The following is a 19,146-nucleotide window of genomic DNA, read 5'->3' as shown; positions in this document are numbered from 1 at the left end:
GGTCCAGATATATTGTTTTTTTATGTTACAAAACATTCTAAAGGTTATAGGGGTAAATTTTTAGAATAATTCATTTTGTTTTTCTTATTTAGATAAATTTACTGAGTTCAGGTTTCCTCCTTTTGAACAATCTTTCTTATTTAACTAAAATATTTAAAATTAAGGGAAGTATTTATATTATTTGATTGCGTAAATCGTCTAAATTTTACAATAAAAATCATTAGAACCTACTTTAAAAATTACTATCGAAAATATTACGATACGATACAACTATTAGAAAAATCTCCTCCTCCTCCTAATTTCAATTCAAACGTTACTCCCTAAATCTCCCCCTCTAAACGGAATTGCGCCCAACAGGTGTCGGAAGGAAGTATTGATAACCGCCCATCACAACAATAGCAACAAGTTGACGTATTTTGAGATACGCTCTAATCTAGATTTTCTTCCACGGTAGAAAGATATAAATATTTTGAAGTGCAATGCTGGTGGATAGTAGCTGTTCGTTTCTTGTTGGCGACGCTTCGAGAGTTATGTACGAAGTATTTTCGTCTTTCTACACCTAAAGACATAAGTGCGAAGAGCGAGAGCGAAGAAAGTTTTTGTCAGTTATAAATCGGAAGGCAACGACGAGAAACATGAACGTAAGTATTTATAATTGCTCCAAATATTCGATACGAAAATGATAAATTATTTAAATTAATTAAAAAGTTATTCTTACTTTAGAAAAAGTAATTGAAATATCAGTTTAAGATGTTTTGTTTCATCAAGGCCAAAATTGATGAATTGAAGTTTGAAATGTTACGTCATACACCCTATTCGCTAGATTTAACCCTTTCGGATTATTTGCTGAGCGGAATGGTGTTGAAAATAGTTAGAAACATGTTTATATTATATTTAAATAGCTCTTATTCATCCGAATACAAAGCACATAGATGGAAAAGTCTTCCATTAGAAACTATGTTTCGTAGGTGTAGCGAAAAGTGAATTATTTGGTGATGAGTCCCTATTCTTCACTTACTGTTCAAAATATTAAGATATTGAAGCAGCTTGTAGATTCGTGCAGATTTATCAACACCAACAATGGCCTGATTTGGCTATGTGTGAGAGCATTTCAAGAGATGACTGGCTTCGAGTTTTTAAGTTGAGGAAGCTTCGGTTACAAAAGTTAATTGATGTTGGAGGTGATTACTTTGATTTAATCATGAATAAAATCATTTTTTTCAAACTGAATAGCGTCCCGTATGTATTTAGTACGTTATAGGGAAAACATTTTTTATTAAATCCTTGTGTATGCCAGTTGAGAGTTAATTAATTGAGTATTTTGTCGGAGTATTCTTTTATAATTTTAATCCAGTTGAAGGACCATTTAAAAAGGCTAAATTTGCAAATAAATCGAGTTAAATACGTTGATGCTGTTGGCGAGTTCAATAAAGTTTCCATTTCCATTCACAAAGCAAGTAATAATTTGATCTCCGAGAACTCGATAGATATGACTTTCCACCGTCTCAACATTACTTTTACACAATCGTGTGTGACGATGATGGAGTATTGAATTTCCATTCTCCACCGTAAAGTCCCGTCTGTAAAGCATTTTTATATTGGGGTGAATCGAATCCATTGATTTCTTTAAGTACCAATTTTGCTTTTCTACCCTATACCAATAAATCCGCTTCGTGAAATAAATCTTTATCTCTCTCCAAATTTTGTATCTTTCTATTATAATATTTCATTTGCACAAGTTCAATCGAGTCTGTCTTTGGAAACCAGCTTTTACCACTTATTTAAATGGAAAAAGATAAAAAACGTTAATCCCCAATCGTTTTTCGTGAAGTTCTTCATTTCGAAATTCGTTTCAAGTATCTAAAAAATGATGTTTACTAGAGATCTCATCGATCGAAACATTTCTTTTATATTTAGTACGAATTGAACTAAAATTTATGGAAATATTTGTGATATTTATACTAAACACTTTATACTAATTCTTGTTCCTAAGCAGTTGAGGCCATTTTCAACCCCCTAAAACTTGAACTAGAAGCCTGCGTTTCTAATAACCAAGCAAGCATTGTATAAACACGGTTTATTTCAAATTTTATTGAATTTGAATTATTAGTTTAAAAATTATAACTAGTTAAAGTTTTCAATTCAATCATTCATTGATTGATCGATCATCAAAACTTCTAGGTACTTCTAGTAGACATAGAAGCTTCAAATTTTCAAATACAATTAGTGTTTGCTGTATAAATCACGAAAAAACTAAAATATTTCGCAGTTTTGTGTTTGGGTTTTCAATAAAAATCATCAAAACATTAATTTAATTTCCTGATGTTACTGAAGTTTATAATTATTTATGCCGATGAAATTTCCATCGTATGAAAGTTTCAAACATCATAAAAATGTAGTATTGATCTACCTTTAGTAACTACCTCGTCCTTTGTCCTTTATACTATTATATAAAATGATATTTAAGTCTCAAAACATCCAGAAATAATATAAAACTTGAGAATATAAAATATATCTAAAACCAATTTGTGCTTCTCATTTCGTCACCATTCTTAGTGCATGCCGGTAAACGAATATTCAAATTGGATTATAAAACTTCAGCATATTTTCAAGAGAATATATATTTTTTCATTTCAAAGAAAATTACGTGAAAATGAAGTATCTTTCATAGCAGGATCATGATATTTATATTTGTTATACGAAAGTACATATTTAACGAGACAACTTGTTTGTTTAACTTTTGAATTGAAGTTGAATTAAAGATTTAGTGTCGAAATTATGTAGTCGAGATGTTCAAGATACAGAGCGTTCATCTAAATCGCAATAATTATCCGTCATATTAAATGTAGTACTTCTTGTAATAGTTGAACTTCCTGTTAATTAAATTTCTTTCTCGTTCTAAATGCGGTTGATTTCAATTTTTTTCTATCTGCGATGTCCTGATGAGTGATCTGTGTATATCTGTCCAAATCAACTGACTTTTCGACTAGATTTTTTTCCTGATTTCCTTGAAACAACAGGCTAAAACTAGGTTATTCTTATTAGAACTATCCTAAAATCGCATCATGATAATAAATCTGCATGAACAAATAGTTAAGCAAGAAAATGAGACAAAATATCTGATTATGTACTTAAATAGAGAATTTTAACAAAGAAGATTATACTGGGTATCAAATTCAAAAAAATGCACTGGCTAATTGGTGAAAACTCACCACTAAACATTGAAAATAAGCTGCAACTCTATAAGGTAATTATAAAAGGTGAAATCTGTATGGTAATGAGGAACAAGTTATATATTCTTAATAGTTTAGTATCCATGCAACTGACGAGGTTCAAAAAGCACGTATACCTCCAGGAAAACCAAAATTTCATCAGAAAGAAAGACTTCGAAGGAAATTTTGAGATATGACAACACTGTTGTGATTATGTCAAATCTGACATTGACATCTTGAAGTTTGACATTTTAAATGATGAACGTGTTGTCGTCATACGAATGCTATTTGAGTTGTTGACAGATACCACGCGACTTGACGTGTTGCGCTGTGCGTAAACTGATATGATATACCGTGAGATTGAAGCTTATCAGTTCCACTCGCGTACACTCAATATTGTATGAATATTTGGCTGTCGAAAAGATTTGTTCGCATAATTTAACAATCGCTAAAAAACAAGCTCGTGCCGATTGGTGCAAAGAAATGCAGCGAAAATCAATTGCGTTTAGAGGATTCGATCTCGGTCGATTTTTCTAGTCCCGGGATTTCGGGATTATCGACAGTTAATACCAGGATAGTCCCGGGATTGTGTAGGTAATAGAAAGTGGTAGCAAAAAGAAAGTAAAACATATCAAAATCAACCTTTTATTTTAAATCTTCAAAAACAAAACAAAATTATAATTTCTTCTAATAAAATTAACAAACTAGGCCCTTATAAAATAGTTTAATAAATTATTGCTTAGTTTGTTTATTTTATTTTACAATAAACTTAAAAAAATCAACTACGAAGCAGCGGAGGACGCGCGTTCAGGCTCGATGGAAGTTGGAGGAATCGTCAATAAGTTTTTATAAGCCTTCTCCAAATTATAACCTCGTGTGGATCTCTTGCTTAATGATCTTAGAAATATCAGTTTCTTTATATGCTTCAGGATTTATAGTTTTCACACTGTTTTCTACTTCGTTCTAAAACTTTTCTTTTAATGTTAAATCAGTTTTACTAGTTGTTTGTGTGGGTTCAATGTTCATGTCATTTTCTTCATTATCACTATTTTCAATTTTCCCAGTTAACAAAATAATTTTTTGTAGTAATCTTGCTTGGACATGAAAATAACTCCTTTACATCACAATCAGTCTCCAACTCAGTCTTCTCAGTATGAGGATTGTGTAGATAGTTTAATACTCCACTTAACTCACTTCGTCGACGATCTTTCAAGCGATTCAATAAATGTGTCTTCAATTTAGAAGCCAAAATTGAGTCATTGTCACGCAATTCTTGAAAAAGAAACTTGAGTGTCGGATCTACCGTGCACAAATTGGCATCAGTACGACAAAGTGCTTCTACAGATTATTTAACTAGCGCCAATACCATGATTATCTCACGAATGAGTTGAAAATCTGACTCTTCAAATGGTACAAGATTATTAAGATCAATAAGTGCCTTTTTTACGCTAGTTTTTAAAAGATCAAATCCCTCCAGCATTATAAAGAGACTGTTCCAACGCGTTTTGCAGTCGAGTAGTAAATTTTCTTTTTTAACATATTTTTGAAGGTTGCTCTTTTGAAAATAAGAACCACTTTACGAACTTTCTTTACTAATTCATTAATATTTCGATCATCATAAGTCAAATCCCGACCATTTCCAGTTTCAATGACTAATCCTGATTCTAGTCCTTCATTATTATCATCCGAGTCATCAATATCATCAACCGAGTCATCAATATCATCATCCGAGTCATCAATATCATCATCCGAGTCATCAATATCATCATCCGAGTTATCAATATCATCACTGGTAGTCTCATTTACAGGTGTCTTTTTATGCAATAAATCGCAAACGGCTAAATGAATACCATGTGCAAAACAAACTTGGTGTTCTGTATTAACAAGTTTTCCAACCTTCAGCATTACATTTGGACCATCAGTCACTATTGCCTCAATACCTAATGAGATATGAAACTCCAAAAGCCTTTTTTTTTTAAGTACGAACACAAGTTTCGGTGGTCAACGATTTATCAATTCGAATAAGTCCCAAATTCCATTTTTTGTTTACTGAATGAATATTTAAATTCATATATCTCTTATTAGAGGTCCATTCGTCAAAACTTAGACTAAATCGTTGTCCTTCTTTTTTCAATGTAGATAGTTCAGCTGTTATTTGTTTTTTGGTCTTTACGCTATAGTCTAGTACTCTGTTGCGGATTGTTGAAGCAGATTTAGGTAAGTCTGAGTACCCTTTTGCTAACAGTAACGATCTTAAATCGTTTGATGTCACAAATACGCTAAAAGGAAAACCATCTAGCGCAGTCATACGGACCAAAACTTCAGTACCAGATTTCACAAAATAGTCGGCGACTGACATCATTTTTATTTTCGAATGTGGTCCTTCATTATTTTGGCTCGTTGAGGAAGATGTCTTAGCAGAATCTACTTTTACGGAATGTTTTGAAAACAGATGAGTATGTAGGCCTTTGGTTGATCCTCTTAAGGTTTTGTCGACTAAAAAATGACTCCACACTGACGTAACGTCTTCATATTTTTTATGTTTGACGTAAAAACTTTCCTTGGAGAGTGACATTTTTCACTTCTTAAACCTAAACAAAAAAGAAAAGAACGTTTAAATCTACGTACAACATAAACATAACCTCTTAGATCAACAGAAAAAACATTCGCTGCTTTTCATCTATATTTACTCATATACATTAATGCATTATTGTTTTTTTAATAAATTAATTGTTTATCACCAATTAACAATACAAATATCAATAGCGGGACCGAATCCTCTAATTGTGTTGCTTTAAGAAATACCTATGAGATAATGACGAATTATAGATTTATGTGTACCCATGTAAACCCAAAACTAAACAATAATCGATTGTATGGTTCTTTCAAAACGAGTTAAATTAATCAAAAGTTATCATTACCAATGGCAGAAGACGAATCAGTTTCAAAAACGTTTTGAACAGTCAAAACATCGAATTGATGGGTCACCGTCGTACAGTTCTTGTTTGGTACCCAAAATTAATTGAGAGGACGTTTTTTTATACCTGAAGAGGCGGTTAAATCACATGTTTTGGAGTTACCTCAAGCGGAATTTTTTAAAAAACAATATTTCCACCATATTTGAATGATGAATCATTATCAATTTTTCAAATACAGAATTTTCTCTATTGTAAACTTAGATGTTTTTTTCCTCAATTTTATAATTGAGTTTCAACTCACTGTACAAGAATCTTGTCAGCAATCCATTATCATCAGAAATTTCTACTTTGTTTCATTAGTTCGGTGATATTAACTTCTCAACAATGAAACTGGAAATTGATAAAGCAGACGAACAATCGGCTAATACAATTACATATTTAATATTGAATACAACTTCGGGAAGCTTGTGTTGTAGCCAATTCAAATGCGCACAGGCTAAAACTGTAACTTTACTCATTTTTAGATTGAAAAGCGCGGTTACTTTGTCTAGTAGAAAAAATCTACGAAAAAAAATTAATAGAATACGAAGTAACTAATAGTTAGGAACAGGTTTGATTGATTGAGATAAAGATAATCGTGAATTGGACCAACATTGGACAGGAATTATTGTTTGCAAACGGAAGGAGGCCTCTAAAATGTGCATAAGATAAATAAAGAACTCAGCTGTGTGAAAATTAACCATAAATCGTTGTTGGGAAGAAGAGTTTAGAGCTGTTGCTTAGGTAGTTAGATTTCGTTGTTTTTATTTGATAATATTAATTTAATAAGTTTTAAAATATTTTTTCTTTCATATAATGGTGTATATAATACAAAATCTTCTAAAAAGTATCACTAAAGCACATAATGAAAATTGGTTAGGTAACAATGATGAATAATGACTGATTTGAATATTTGAATATCTTAACATTTAGAGTCGAGTTATTTTCATTTCTATTGAACAAATTAGTTATTTTTTCAAAACAAAAAGTTTTTATTGAATATTATTATATTATACCTTGTCTTTTTCTCAGTGTAAAACTTTATATAAAAGTTTTACACTGAGAAAAAGACAAAAATTCCAAACAAATTCAAGTGTAGTTTCCTAGAAATTAAAAATAGTAAATTCGTTAAAAAATATTCAAACAAAAATGTTTCTTCCAAATTATCTTTTTTCAAAGAGGATGAAACGACAAATTTGAGAGCAAATAGTGGAGGAGAGAATGAGAGGGGAATTAAAAAATGTGGATAGAAGTTTCGTCCTCAAAGACCTCCACAGATTCTGCGTGTTGCTCAATCTGTGAAATCTAGCGTCTTGAGGTGTCCAGACAGAATTCCTGTTAGTATTCGTAGATTTGTTTTTACTTAGGCTCATACATTCAGTAGATCCTCTCTGGTTGTGGTTTCCCAGGAAATTTTTTACTCAGAAAAAGACAAAAATTTCAAACAAATTCAAGTGTAGTTTCCTAGAAATTAAGAATAGTAAATTCGTTAAAAAATATTCAAACAAAAATATTTCTTTCAAATTATATTTTTTCAAAGAGGATGAAACGACAAATTTGAGAGCAAATAGTGGAGGAGAGAATGAGAGGGGAATTAAAAAATGTGGATAGAAGTTTCGTCCTCAAAGACCTCCACAGATTCTGCGTGTTGCTCAATCTGTGAAATCTAGCGTCTTGAGGTGTCCAGACAGAATTCCTGTTAGTATTCGTAGATTTGTTTTTACTTAGGCTCATACATTCAGTAGATCCTCTCTGGTTATGGTCTCCCAGGAAATTTTTTACTCATTTTTTACTCAGAAAAAGACAAAAACTTCAAACAAATTCAAGTGTAGTTTCCTAGAAATTAAGAATAGTGAATTCGTTAAAAAATATTCAAACAAAAATATTTCTTTCAAATTATATTTTTTCAAAGAGGATGAAACGACAAATTTGAGAGCAAATAGTGGAGGAGAGAATGAGAGGGAAATTAAAAAATGTGGATAGAAGTTTCGTCCTCAAAGACCTCCACAGATTCTGCGTGTTGCTCAATCTATGAAGTCTAGCGTCTTCAGGTGTCCAGACAGAATTCCTGTTAGTATTCGTAGATTTGTTTTTACTTAGGCTCATACATTCAGTAGATCCTCTCTGGTTATGGTCTCCCAGGAAATTTTTTACTCATTTTTTACTCAGAAAAAGACAAAAACTTCAAACAAATTCAAGTGTAGTTTCCTAGAAATTAAGAATAGTGAATTCGTTAAAAAATATTCAAACAAAAATATTTCTTTCAAATTATATTTTTTCAAAGAGGATGAAACGACAAATTTGAGAGCAAATAGTGGAGGAGAGAATGAGAGGGGAATTAAAAAATGTGGATAGAAGTTTCGTCCTCAAAGACCTCCACAGATTCTGCGTGTTGCTCAATCTGTGAAATCTAGCGTCTTGAGGTGTCCAGACAGAATTCCTGTTAGTATTCGTAGATTTGTTTTTACTTAGGCTCATACATTCAGTAGATCCTCTCTGGTTGTGGTTTCCCAGGAAATTTTTTACTCATTTTTTACTCAGAAAAAGACAAAAACTTCAAACAAATTCAAGTGTAGTTTCCTAGAAATTAAGAATAGTAAATTCGTTAAAAAATATTCAAACAAAAATATTTCTTTCAAATTATATTTTTTCAAAGAGGATGAAACGACAAATTTGAGAGCAAATAGTGGAGGAGAGAATGAGAGGGGAATTAAAAAATGTGGATAGAAGTTTCGTCCTCAAAGACCTCCACAGATTCTGCGTGTTGCTCAATCTGTGAAATCTAGCGTCTTGAGGTGTCCAGACAGAATTCCTGTTAGTATTCGTAGATTTGTTTTTACTTAGGCTCATACATTCAGTAGATCCTCTCTGGTTGTGGTTTCCCAGGAAATTTTTTACTCATTTTTTACTCAGAAAAAGACAAAAACTTCAAACAAATTCAAGTGTAGTTTCCTAGAAATTAAGAATAGTGAATTCGTTAAAAAATATTCAAACAAAAATATTTCTTTCAAATTATATTTTTTCAAAGAGGATGAAACGACAAATTTGAGAGCAAATAGTGGAGGAGAGAATGAGAGGGGAATTAAAAAATGTGGATAGAAGTTTCGTCCTCAAAGACCTCCACAGATTCTGCGTGTTGCTCAATCTGTGAAATCTAGCGTCTTGAGGTGTCCAGACAGAATTCCTGTTAGTATTCGTAGATTTGTTTTTACTTAGGCTCATACATTCAGTAGATCCTCTCTGGTTGTGGTTTCCCAGGAAATTTTTTACTCATTTTTTACTCAGAAAAAGACAAAAACTTCAAACAAATTCAAGTGTAGTTTCCTAGAAATTAAGAATAGTAAATTCGTTAAAAAATATTCAAACAAAAATATTTCTTTCAAATTATATTTTTTCAAAGAGGATGAAACGACAAATTTGAGAGCAAATAGTGGAGGAGAGAATGAGAGGGGAATTAAAAAATGTGGATAGAAGTTTCGTCCTCAAAGACCTCCACAGATTCTGCGTGTTGCTCAATCTGTGAAATCTAGCGTCTTGAGGTGTCCAGACAGAATTCCTGTTAGTATTCGTAGATTTGTTTTTACTTAGGCTCATACATTCAGTAGATCCTCTCTGGTTGTGGTTTCCCAGGAAATTTTTTACTCATTTTTTACTCAGAAAAAGACAAAAACTTCAAACAAATTCAAGTGTAGTTTCCTAGAAATTAAGAATAGTGAATTCGTTAAAAAATATTCAAACAAAAATATTTCTTTCAAATTATATTTTTTCAAAGAGGATGAAACGACAAATTTGAGAGCAAATAGTGGAGGAGAGAATGAGAGGGGAATTAAAAAATGTGGATAGAAGTTTCGTCCTCAAAGACCTCCACAGATTCTGCGTGTTGCTCAATCTGTGAAGTCTAGCGTCTTCAGGTGTCCAGACAGAATTCCTGTTAGTATTCGTAGATTTGTTTTTACTTAGGCTCATACATTCAGTAGATCCTCTCTGGTTGTGGTTTCCCAGGAAATTTTTTACTCAGAAAAAGACAAAAATTTCAAACAAATTCAAGTGTAGTTTCCTAGAAATTAAGAATAGTAAATTAGTTAAAAAATATTCAAACAAAAATGTTTCTTTCAAATTATATTTTTTCAAACAAGATGAAACGACAAATTTGAGAGCAAATAGTGGAGGAGAGAGTGAGAGGGGAATTAAAAAACGAATTGAAATTGTTCAGAATAATGATTAATTACTTAGTAAATTTATTGACAAGGTGGTAAAACAAAACTAAAACTTTACCAATTCCAAGAAACCTTATTTGTAGAAGTTTTTCCTTCATTTGTAGATGAATCATTTCCGTCTGAAAGTTTTTCAATGTCCGATAAATCCGAATTACTCCGGTCACATTAGACTTTTTTCAAAAGAAAATTAATATTTGGATGTCACTTGTGATTTTATTGGATATTAAGGGTAGAAACAATTCGAAACGACTCCAATTACATCAATTCCGAAGTGCTTTTAATGTCTAAAACTAATAGTTTTCGCCACTTTTCTCACGAAATTGCAAGAAAACTCAATTATGCGGTCTTTTTGGAAAGGTAGTTAAACAATCTTTCCGATCTATCAGTCAATCCTCCGTTCCTTCTAATATTCCAGTGGTTGAGTCTGCTCTTGCTGAAGAGTTGATGTAATTTAGTTGAAAATCAATCTACATGATGTCTCCCTTGAATACCTCTCCCATTCTACATAGGGGATAAAATATACAGGGTAGTATATTTTCAGAATTACAACTTGCATAAGGCTATATCATCTCATACTTTTGCAACATTATTCGAAATTCCTAATTCATATATGTATATTAGGGCACCGTCTACACCACGATCCAAAGGGTCTGTGTGCTCACAGCTGATCTATTAATCCCAATCCTCTTAAAAAGTTCAGAATATGGGATGACTGTAGCTGACAGAGATCTACGACTTCTATTTCATTCGCTTCCAGGTGTAGGACTCTCGAATCCCGTAGTTCACACCTCGAGAGAATGTGGATAGAAGTTTGGTCCTCAAAGACCTCCGCAGATTCTGCACGTTGCTCAATCTATGAAGTCTAGCGTCTTCAGGTGTCCAGACAGGATTCCTGTTAGTATTCGTAGATTTGTTTTTCCTTAGGCTCATACATTCAGTAGATCCTCTCTGGTTATGGTTTCCCAGGAAATTTTTTCCCTGTAGGTTATCCCAGTGATTAGATTTATTTCCAATGCTTAAATTTGAAAAATTACTTCTAATAAAAGAGTTTTCGTTAAATCTAAATCTTTTAAAATAGAGGGGAAAAACTTTTGTTGAATGTTATAAAAGATTTCTTGATGCAGGTAATGATTGAGGTTGTATAACAAATTTCGAGGGTTACTCATTAAGTTTTGAGATAGAGAAATAAAAGCAAATATCTGCGGTTGGTTTCAGAATTCAGAACTCACTTTCGACAGCCAAATTTAAGAATCAAATGTATGTTTTTTTGATATTACTATTATAGGGTTAAGCTAGATATACCTTTAATAAATTCAGTTATCAACCAGCAACCAAATGTAATTAACGAATTCTAGAAACTCAGCATCTAATATTCTCATGTGCAGATTTTGAATACATTAATTTTGAGATAAGGGTTCCCGTTAGATTAAGATTTCCATAATAATTGCAATGGAATTGTCATCGCAAACGAAGTGATTGTATTTTACTTAAGAGTTTTGCATAATCTTCAATCAACCTTTTTATATACGATAAATATTATTAAATTAATTATAAAAACGAAAAACTAAAAACATATTACTAACAACATTAGTAATTATTCAGTTTCTTGAATTTTATATTTGTGGGAAATATACAGAGTGAAAATTGATGTAACAAATCACTTTTACAAATGAAATGATAAAGTACAATGAAAGACTTCAGTCTCATCCTAATCAATTTTACAAAAATCTAGTTTTAGAACTTATTATCCGTCGTAGACTCAAAAGATTCACCCTGTATGACATCGCTAAAAGATTTTAATATATTTCATATTATATGGATAATAAGTTTTAGTTAAGAAATATCCTCTACGTTCACTATTATAATGGGTTTTCCAATAAGAGGTGTTATTTTGAACAGCCCGCTATTTCGGTAAATGTCACTTTTGAAGCTGTCATTTTTTGACATTTGACAAGTAGAAACTACGCCATTAATGAAAATGGAACGATACACTCTTCAACAACGCATTAAAATTATTAAAATTCACTATAAAAATGGTGAAAGTTTGGCAGAGACGGTTCGTAAAACTAAAACATTTTTGGGTGGACGTGAAGCACCTTCTCGGACCGTAATACAGAAATTGGTGGAAAAATTTGAGCTGTTGTGACAAGTTAGTGATGTGAAGAGTAAAACCCGTGCACATCGCTCAAGAACAACTGAGAATATTGCTGCTGTAGCCCAAAGTGTTGAAGAAAACCAAGGTTTGTCCATTCCTCGTCGTTTTTTGGAATTAGCCATTCCACAAACGTCATTACACCGTATTTTGCATAAAGACTTGGGTCTTAAGGCCTATAAAGTTCAGTTAACGCAAGAACTCAAGCCGGCCGATCATCAACAACGTCGTGTCTTTCCTGATTGGGTCCTTGAAATGCATGAAAATGATCCGGAATTTCATCGAAAAATCATCTTAACTGATGAGGCCCATTTCCACCGTGGTGGTTACGTCAATAAACAAAATTGTCGAATCTGAGACTCGGAAAACTCAAAAGTTATTGTTGAAAATCCTTTCTATCCTCAACGCGTGACTGTTTGGTGCGGTTTATGGTCTGACGGTTTCATTGGACCTTACTTTTTCGAAAATGAGGCTGGAGCAACAGTTACGGTGAATTGATTGCGCTATCGAGATATGATTAATGATTTTTTATGGCCGGAATTGGATGGTATTGATTTGGACAACGTTTACTTTCAACAAGACGGCGCTACGTGCCACACAAACAACGAAACCGGACCGTGTTATCTCTCGAAGAGGTGAACACAATTGGCCACCGAGATCTTGTGATTTAACACCTTGCGACTTTTTCTTTTGGGGCCACGTGAAAGATAAGGTCTACGCCAACAGTCCAGCATCGATTTAAGACCTCAAAGATGGAATTCGTGAGGCTATCGAGGACATAGGGCAGTCGCTTTGCAATTTGGTTACGGAAAATTTCATGAAAAGGATATGGTCCTGTAAGCGCAGTCGTGGCGGTCATTTGGCTGACGTTGTGTTCCATTATTAACGGCATACCTTCCTCTTTATAATGAAATAAACATCCGATCATTTATCTCAAAAAAATGGCATTTTTCTTTGAATATCAAAATAACACCTCTTATTGGAAAATCCCTTATTTTCCATCTTCAGTTGTGAAACGTCGACCACGTTAAGTTTCTATGGGTTAAAGAATAAGCAGAAACCACATATGGCAAAATGAGGCGAATAGGATGGATGTTCAACGATTGAGGTTATTTCAGTATGCAATATCGTGAGGCAAAATCGATAATTATTGACTGATTCATAAACAACAAGTCAATATTTTATGGTGTCACAGGTTGCTGCAATTATAGGCTAATATTCGAGCTTAATTGCTTAAACTAATACTTTTACTATGACTGAAAGAAGTTAATGCTTCGGATTCAGTTACCACGATCGCTTGTTAGATACATCTTGAATCTTCTTCAATTATACGTATCACTTTCTCAAAGAATCAACCGATATTCTTCTTATTTTAATATTGCACCAAATAAGTGTTGCAACTGTTCAAAATTTCGTTGTTTATAGCGAAACTCGATAAAATTCATGGTTTAAGAGATACGTAGATTTTTAGATCGTTGTACATGCCGAAGAAACTATTCGCTATAAAGAGATATTCTGAAAAAAACTATCATAAATTGTAATTATTTATTGAAACTTCTTACTATAATTATAATATTACTATCAACAATCAAACAAAACTAACGAATAAATAAACATTCTATCGAAGATCATATTGAAAGAGATTAATATTTTTTTTTCATCTATTAGGCTACTGTTTATGATATAGAAGGAAGTAATCGATTGATTTATATAAGCAGATGGCTATCAGAAACTGTCAGTTATGCGTGAAATGTAATAACAGACCGTTCAACGCCCCTATAGAGTTTATTTTCATCACGTCTATCTTTCATACTCGATGCTCCCAGTATAAGCTTTATGATAATTAGTTATAGGTAAGGACTAAAAAAATATGAGGAACGAATTTTCTACAAAAAAAAATATATTTATGATCGATATTTCCAAGGATACACGAAGCTGAGGATTTATATTACTATGTGAAAGGAAAACTTCATCTATATCCAACGCATCCATTAATTTTGTTGTTCATCTATACTTTTAAATGATTCACTGATTCTGAAATCATTAACAAATGGTATTGAAAGTGTTTTGAGTATTAGTTATCAACATTCGCAATAAACAAAAATATTTGCTAAACAAGCTAATTTTATTTATATTGTATAGAAAGAAGATGGAAGAAATATTTATGTTATGGGAATCTCCTGTTTAGCTTATTTTCCTCGGGATTTGTCACAGTTTCAATGGTTACAGCATTAATTAGAACTCAAAAATAATTTGGAATAATGGGAATTCATTCATCAGGGCCATTCGAAATAAATCCTAATAAACAAATCGCTTTCCATGGATTTAGGACCGATGAATACAGAGATCGAGTTGTTTGTTTCAAAGTTAAGATATGCCAAGTAAAATTTTGTTGAAGCATCTCTCGATAACGATATTAGTATATAATTTGGAAACCGTTCTTTGTACAACAAATAAGTTTCTGAACTTACATTCCGTAGAATTCTTGGGAACTTTCCTATATCACAAAATATATCAAAGCATCACCAAAAATTCAACCATCAGCTAAAACTCACTTGCATTCGCTTATTATGAAAATCAATTAAAAGTTAAGAATATGGGGGAAATGGGAATTGAATTAATTGAATAATTTCGCGTATACAGCTTCATCCACTTGGTATTGGAAAACTGTATTTAATTATGAATTAAAAGCAAAATATAGTAGTAGTATATGTACTGTTTTGACACATTTAAATTGAAGTAATTTTCAAAGGTGAATATAAAAATTTGTTTTCAACCTCCGATCGCTCCGTGCAGACAGAAGAAAGCGGACATGCGCTGTAAGCGACTGCGAACTACACCCTCCGTCATTTTTGACATTCAGGCGTCAGGCGGCTTTATGCTACAGACACGTAAACATGTTCGCCATTATTGATCCTCCCGTCAAGTGTGAATTGCGAAGTGTGATTAGATTTCTAGAGGCCAAAGACCATATTTCTGCAGAGATCCATCGGAGAGTGTATGGGGAAAACTTCATGAGTGATGATGAACGTGAATGGTGTCGATGATTAGGTCTGGTTCAACGAGTTGTCAGAATGGTTAAAGAAAACCGCAGATTCACCATTACTACTTTGTCCACAGAATTTTCAAGGACTCTTACGTGAATTCATTGGCGACAACTTTCTTTGAAGAGGGTATTGAAAAGTTTGTCCAGAGATATGTCAAATATCTCAATCTCTTCGGTGATTAATTCGAAAAATAACTTGTTTTTACTTGTTCCTTGTTGTCAGTTTTGTTTTTTTTCCCTGAAGATTTAATGTGATCCGTTTCTAAGATATGGCCGACGGTGGCAGAATCAAGGATACACCAGAGTGGTCAAAATTGAATTGTTCAATTTTTTTCCAGATGTATCATCATATCATTTTACTAGCAGTTTTGCCTTATTTATTATGTGCCGGAATCAAGTCACTAGAAACTATCGAAGTTCCCCTTTGGATAGATAAAACTGCAGACGCCTTTTTACAACAGTTCGATGCTTCCAGTGAAAACACGGAATTGTATCATCATCGAAATCCATACGAAGAAGGAAAAACAGGTAAGACATTTTTTTGTTAATGTCAACATGAAATATTTTTGTCGAAACATATTGAATCTCGTTTACTACTTGAGATGTACTTACTTTACATCGTACTGTAGTATTTTTTCTTCGATCCAACTTTTTCAGTCTAGGTTCTCCCTTTTTAGCACAATTTTTACAACTTTTCTCGCCCCCTTATCGCGTGTTCTTTAATTTTTATCCAAGTTTCTATTTTGTCACATTTTTCTACATTTCATATATATAATTTCTTGGTAAATTGATTGATTGAAATTTCTGGAAAAAGATCCACATTGAAAGTTATATAACTGGCGCAGTCAGAAGGATTCACGACTAATTCCTTCACTCACTTATACTTTGCATAGAATTCAAGATTACTTACTTTTTACGAACGATTTAAGCCTTTTTTATCACGCAGTTACACTTAGTTACATTCCTGGTCTATTTTAGATACTCTTTAAGTCTTGTTATGCCTAATTTAACCTTTCTCCCATTCGACTTATCTTGTATAATTCTTTTTTCTTGCTCAAACTGTCGAAATCACTGTATTAGTTCAGTTTCTATGATATTTACTAAATATTTCACTTTTTAAAGCTCAAATTACTCTAAATTACTTCTAGTACTCCAAATATTTCCATCCATGATTGATCCATGTTCATCAGAGCTTCCCTTCCAAAAGTAATAGTCAATTTTCCTAATTTTGAATAGTAGTCTAACGATTGTTTTATATAAGTTCCAATTTTTTTTATATCAGTCAGTCTAACTTCAATTTTCCTATTTCTTTCACTAATTATTGAACTAAGATCCTGGAATTTCGTCAATTCCCAAAACAAAATTCATAATTCATACCATAGTTCGATAAATTACCTTATCACCAACTGGTGGATGATTGTAATTTTTTAAAAATCATTAGTTGAATGTTAAGACCACAAATAAATATATTTTGTTATTTTCAAACTGTTTTATGTTCATATTTCCTGCAAATGGGGAAATTACATTTTCTGCTACACTGTCCGCTGGTTTTGTAATTAAAATAATCACACCAATATTAGAAGTGGGAATAAGAGGATACTAAAAAAGGTCACATACATTTTTTACGTTTCTGTTAACGTATTTCAATGTCTCTAAATATTCACTGTTTAGGAATTTAACTCCCGTACGAGGGTTTCTATTTAACTTTTAAGATATGGCAACACTGTCATCATAAAGTTTGACATTTTTAATGACAGAACGTGTTGACGTCATACGAGTGTTATTTGAGTTTACAGATACAGATTTATAGATTTTTTTCGGTCTTTTGCAGGTAGATATTGTTTTACACTTGAAATGGTCTTTTATTTTTATTTCAGAATCAAATTATGCTATTTATCCACGACCCTCAGTCGGGAAACGCGCTTTGGCGATGTTCGCTCGCTGGGGCTCCATAAACAGCATTGGAAAAAATAGACCGCCCATAAGAAGCAACTCCTATGAATCGGACAACACAAACAACAGAAGAATGCAAGGACAACCACTTAGATGGGGTTAAATAATTGAGAGGATAACCTTATAAGCAAAATTTTAGAGCGACGAAATGTTGTAATTCAATAATAATAATAATAATAATATTGTATAATGGTACTACATTTTTTAGTGAATATGTGAAAAGTGCAAAACTCTTTCAATATGATTAAAATGCAATAAAAAACAATGTATACTAATAAAGCAATTCTTATTCAATCCCTTAAATAAAAAAAACTATCGTTTTATCTCAATATTCTTAAATAATGTTGAAACATAGAAGTTTTCTCAACGGATCGCTTTAACTAGATCAAAACACTTTTCAATTCAATCATATATCGAACACAAGCAAGTGCAGATGAAGTTCAGCTTGTCAGTTTCTACAAGAGCGTGGAATTGCAACTCTATGTCATGCCATTCCTATAATCAGCAACTTTTTTGACTTTCCCAGTATAATAATATAGGATTGTGATGTATTCTACGGGGTATTTGGAAAGTTATAACTAATTAAATGCGAGAGGCGGCAAAGGTAGCTGTAGAACCCAGTCCGGTTTCCATAAAAATCGTTACGTGTTCAGTACCATGTAGAATGTAAAATAAATTAAAAAATGGAGATCTGTTGCAGTCAAAGCATTCGAATAGTAGTAAAAATTCTGGAAAATTATTTATTAATATTAATATTCAATGAATCTAATAAGGAATACCAGGAAGAAGATTGGAAAGTATTTACTCAAGACAGCGAAAACACACACGTTTAGACACGTTAAGACCAAGGAGACAAGAGAGTATAGACATGGAACTCCAGCGGAGGATAAAAACCTACCGAAATGACAAAAGAAGAAGAAAAAACGGTTAGAAGAGTATATGAAGCAAGAAAAGCAAAAAAGAAGCAAATAGGAAGACCAAGGAAAACATAGAATGAGAAAGTTTTGATAGCGACAAGATTTAGAGGAGACAAAACGATTAGAAAAGTATATGAAGCAAGAAAAGCAAAAAAGAAGCAAATAGGAAGACCAAGGAAAACATGGAATGAGAAAATTTTGATAGCGACAAGATTTAGAGGAGACAAAACGATTAGAAAAGCAAAAAAGAAACAAAGAGGAAGACCAAGGAAAACATGGAATGAGAATGTTTTCATAGCGACAAGATTTAGAGGAGACAAAACGATTAGAAAAGTATATGAAGCAAGAAAAGCAAAAAAGAAGCAAATAGGAAGACCAAGGAAAACATGGAATGAGAAAATTTTGATAGCGACAAGATTTAGAGGAGACAAAACGATTAGAAAAGCAAAAAAGAAGCAAAGAGGAAGACCAAGGAAAACATGGAATGATAAAGTTTTCATAGCGACAAGATTAAGGGCTAAGTAAATGAATAGAAGTCGTCACTTATTAGTCTCTATATGAGAATAATTGAATAATTTAATAGGTAATCGTGGACAAAAATTGTACAAACATTTCAAACCTGTTTTTTTTTCCTTTGAAGGTCAGTCGAACTCCCAATCCCAAAGTGAGATAAGGTTCATTTCTATTGAAAC

General features: G+C 32.5%; 1 protein-coding gene across 1 annotated transcript; it reads left to right on the top strand.

The window, feature by feature from the left end:
- Positions 1–505: 505 nt before the first annotated feature.
- On the top strand, positions 506–17,782 carry LOC130902082 (uncharacterized). The gene is made up of 3 exons (XM_057813896.1): positions 506–641; positions 15,923–16,112; positions 17,462–17,782. Exons 1-3 carry the CDS (start codon positions 636–638, stop codon positions 17,638–17,640), a joined length of 375 nt encoding a protein of 124 aa, XP_057669879.1. The 5' UTR covers positions 506–635; the 3' UTR covers positions 17,641–17,782.
- The last annotated feature ends 1,364 nt before the right edge of the window (positions 17,783–19,146 follow it).

The sequence above is a fragment of the Diorhabda carinulata genome, chromosome X (genome assembly GCF_026250575.1).
Source record: "Diorhabda carinulata isolate Delta chromosome X, icDioCari1.1, whole genome shotgun sequence".
Lineage (NCBI taxonomy): Eukaryota > Metazoa > Arthropoda > Insecta > Coleoptera > Chrysomelidae > Diorhabda > Diorhabda carinulata.
Note: the sequence above shows the minus strand (reverse complement) of the source record. Positions and strands in the feature narration are given on the sequence as shown.

Bases quoted from the DNA above. Each gene is read 5' to 3' on its own strand.
- LOC130902082 (XM_057813896.1), top strand. The intron at 16,113-17,461 runs GTAAGACATTTT...TTTTTATTTCAG, and splicing joins ATACGAAGAAGGAAAAACAG to AATCAAATTATGCTATTTAT.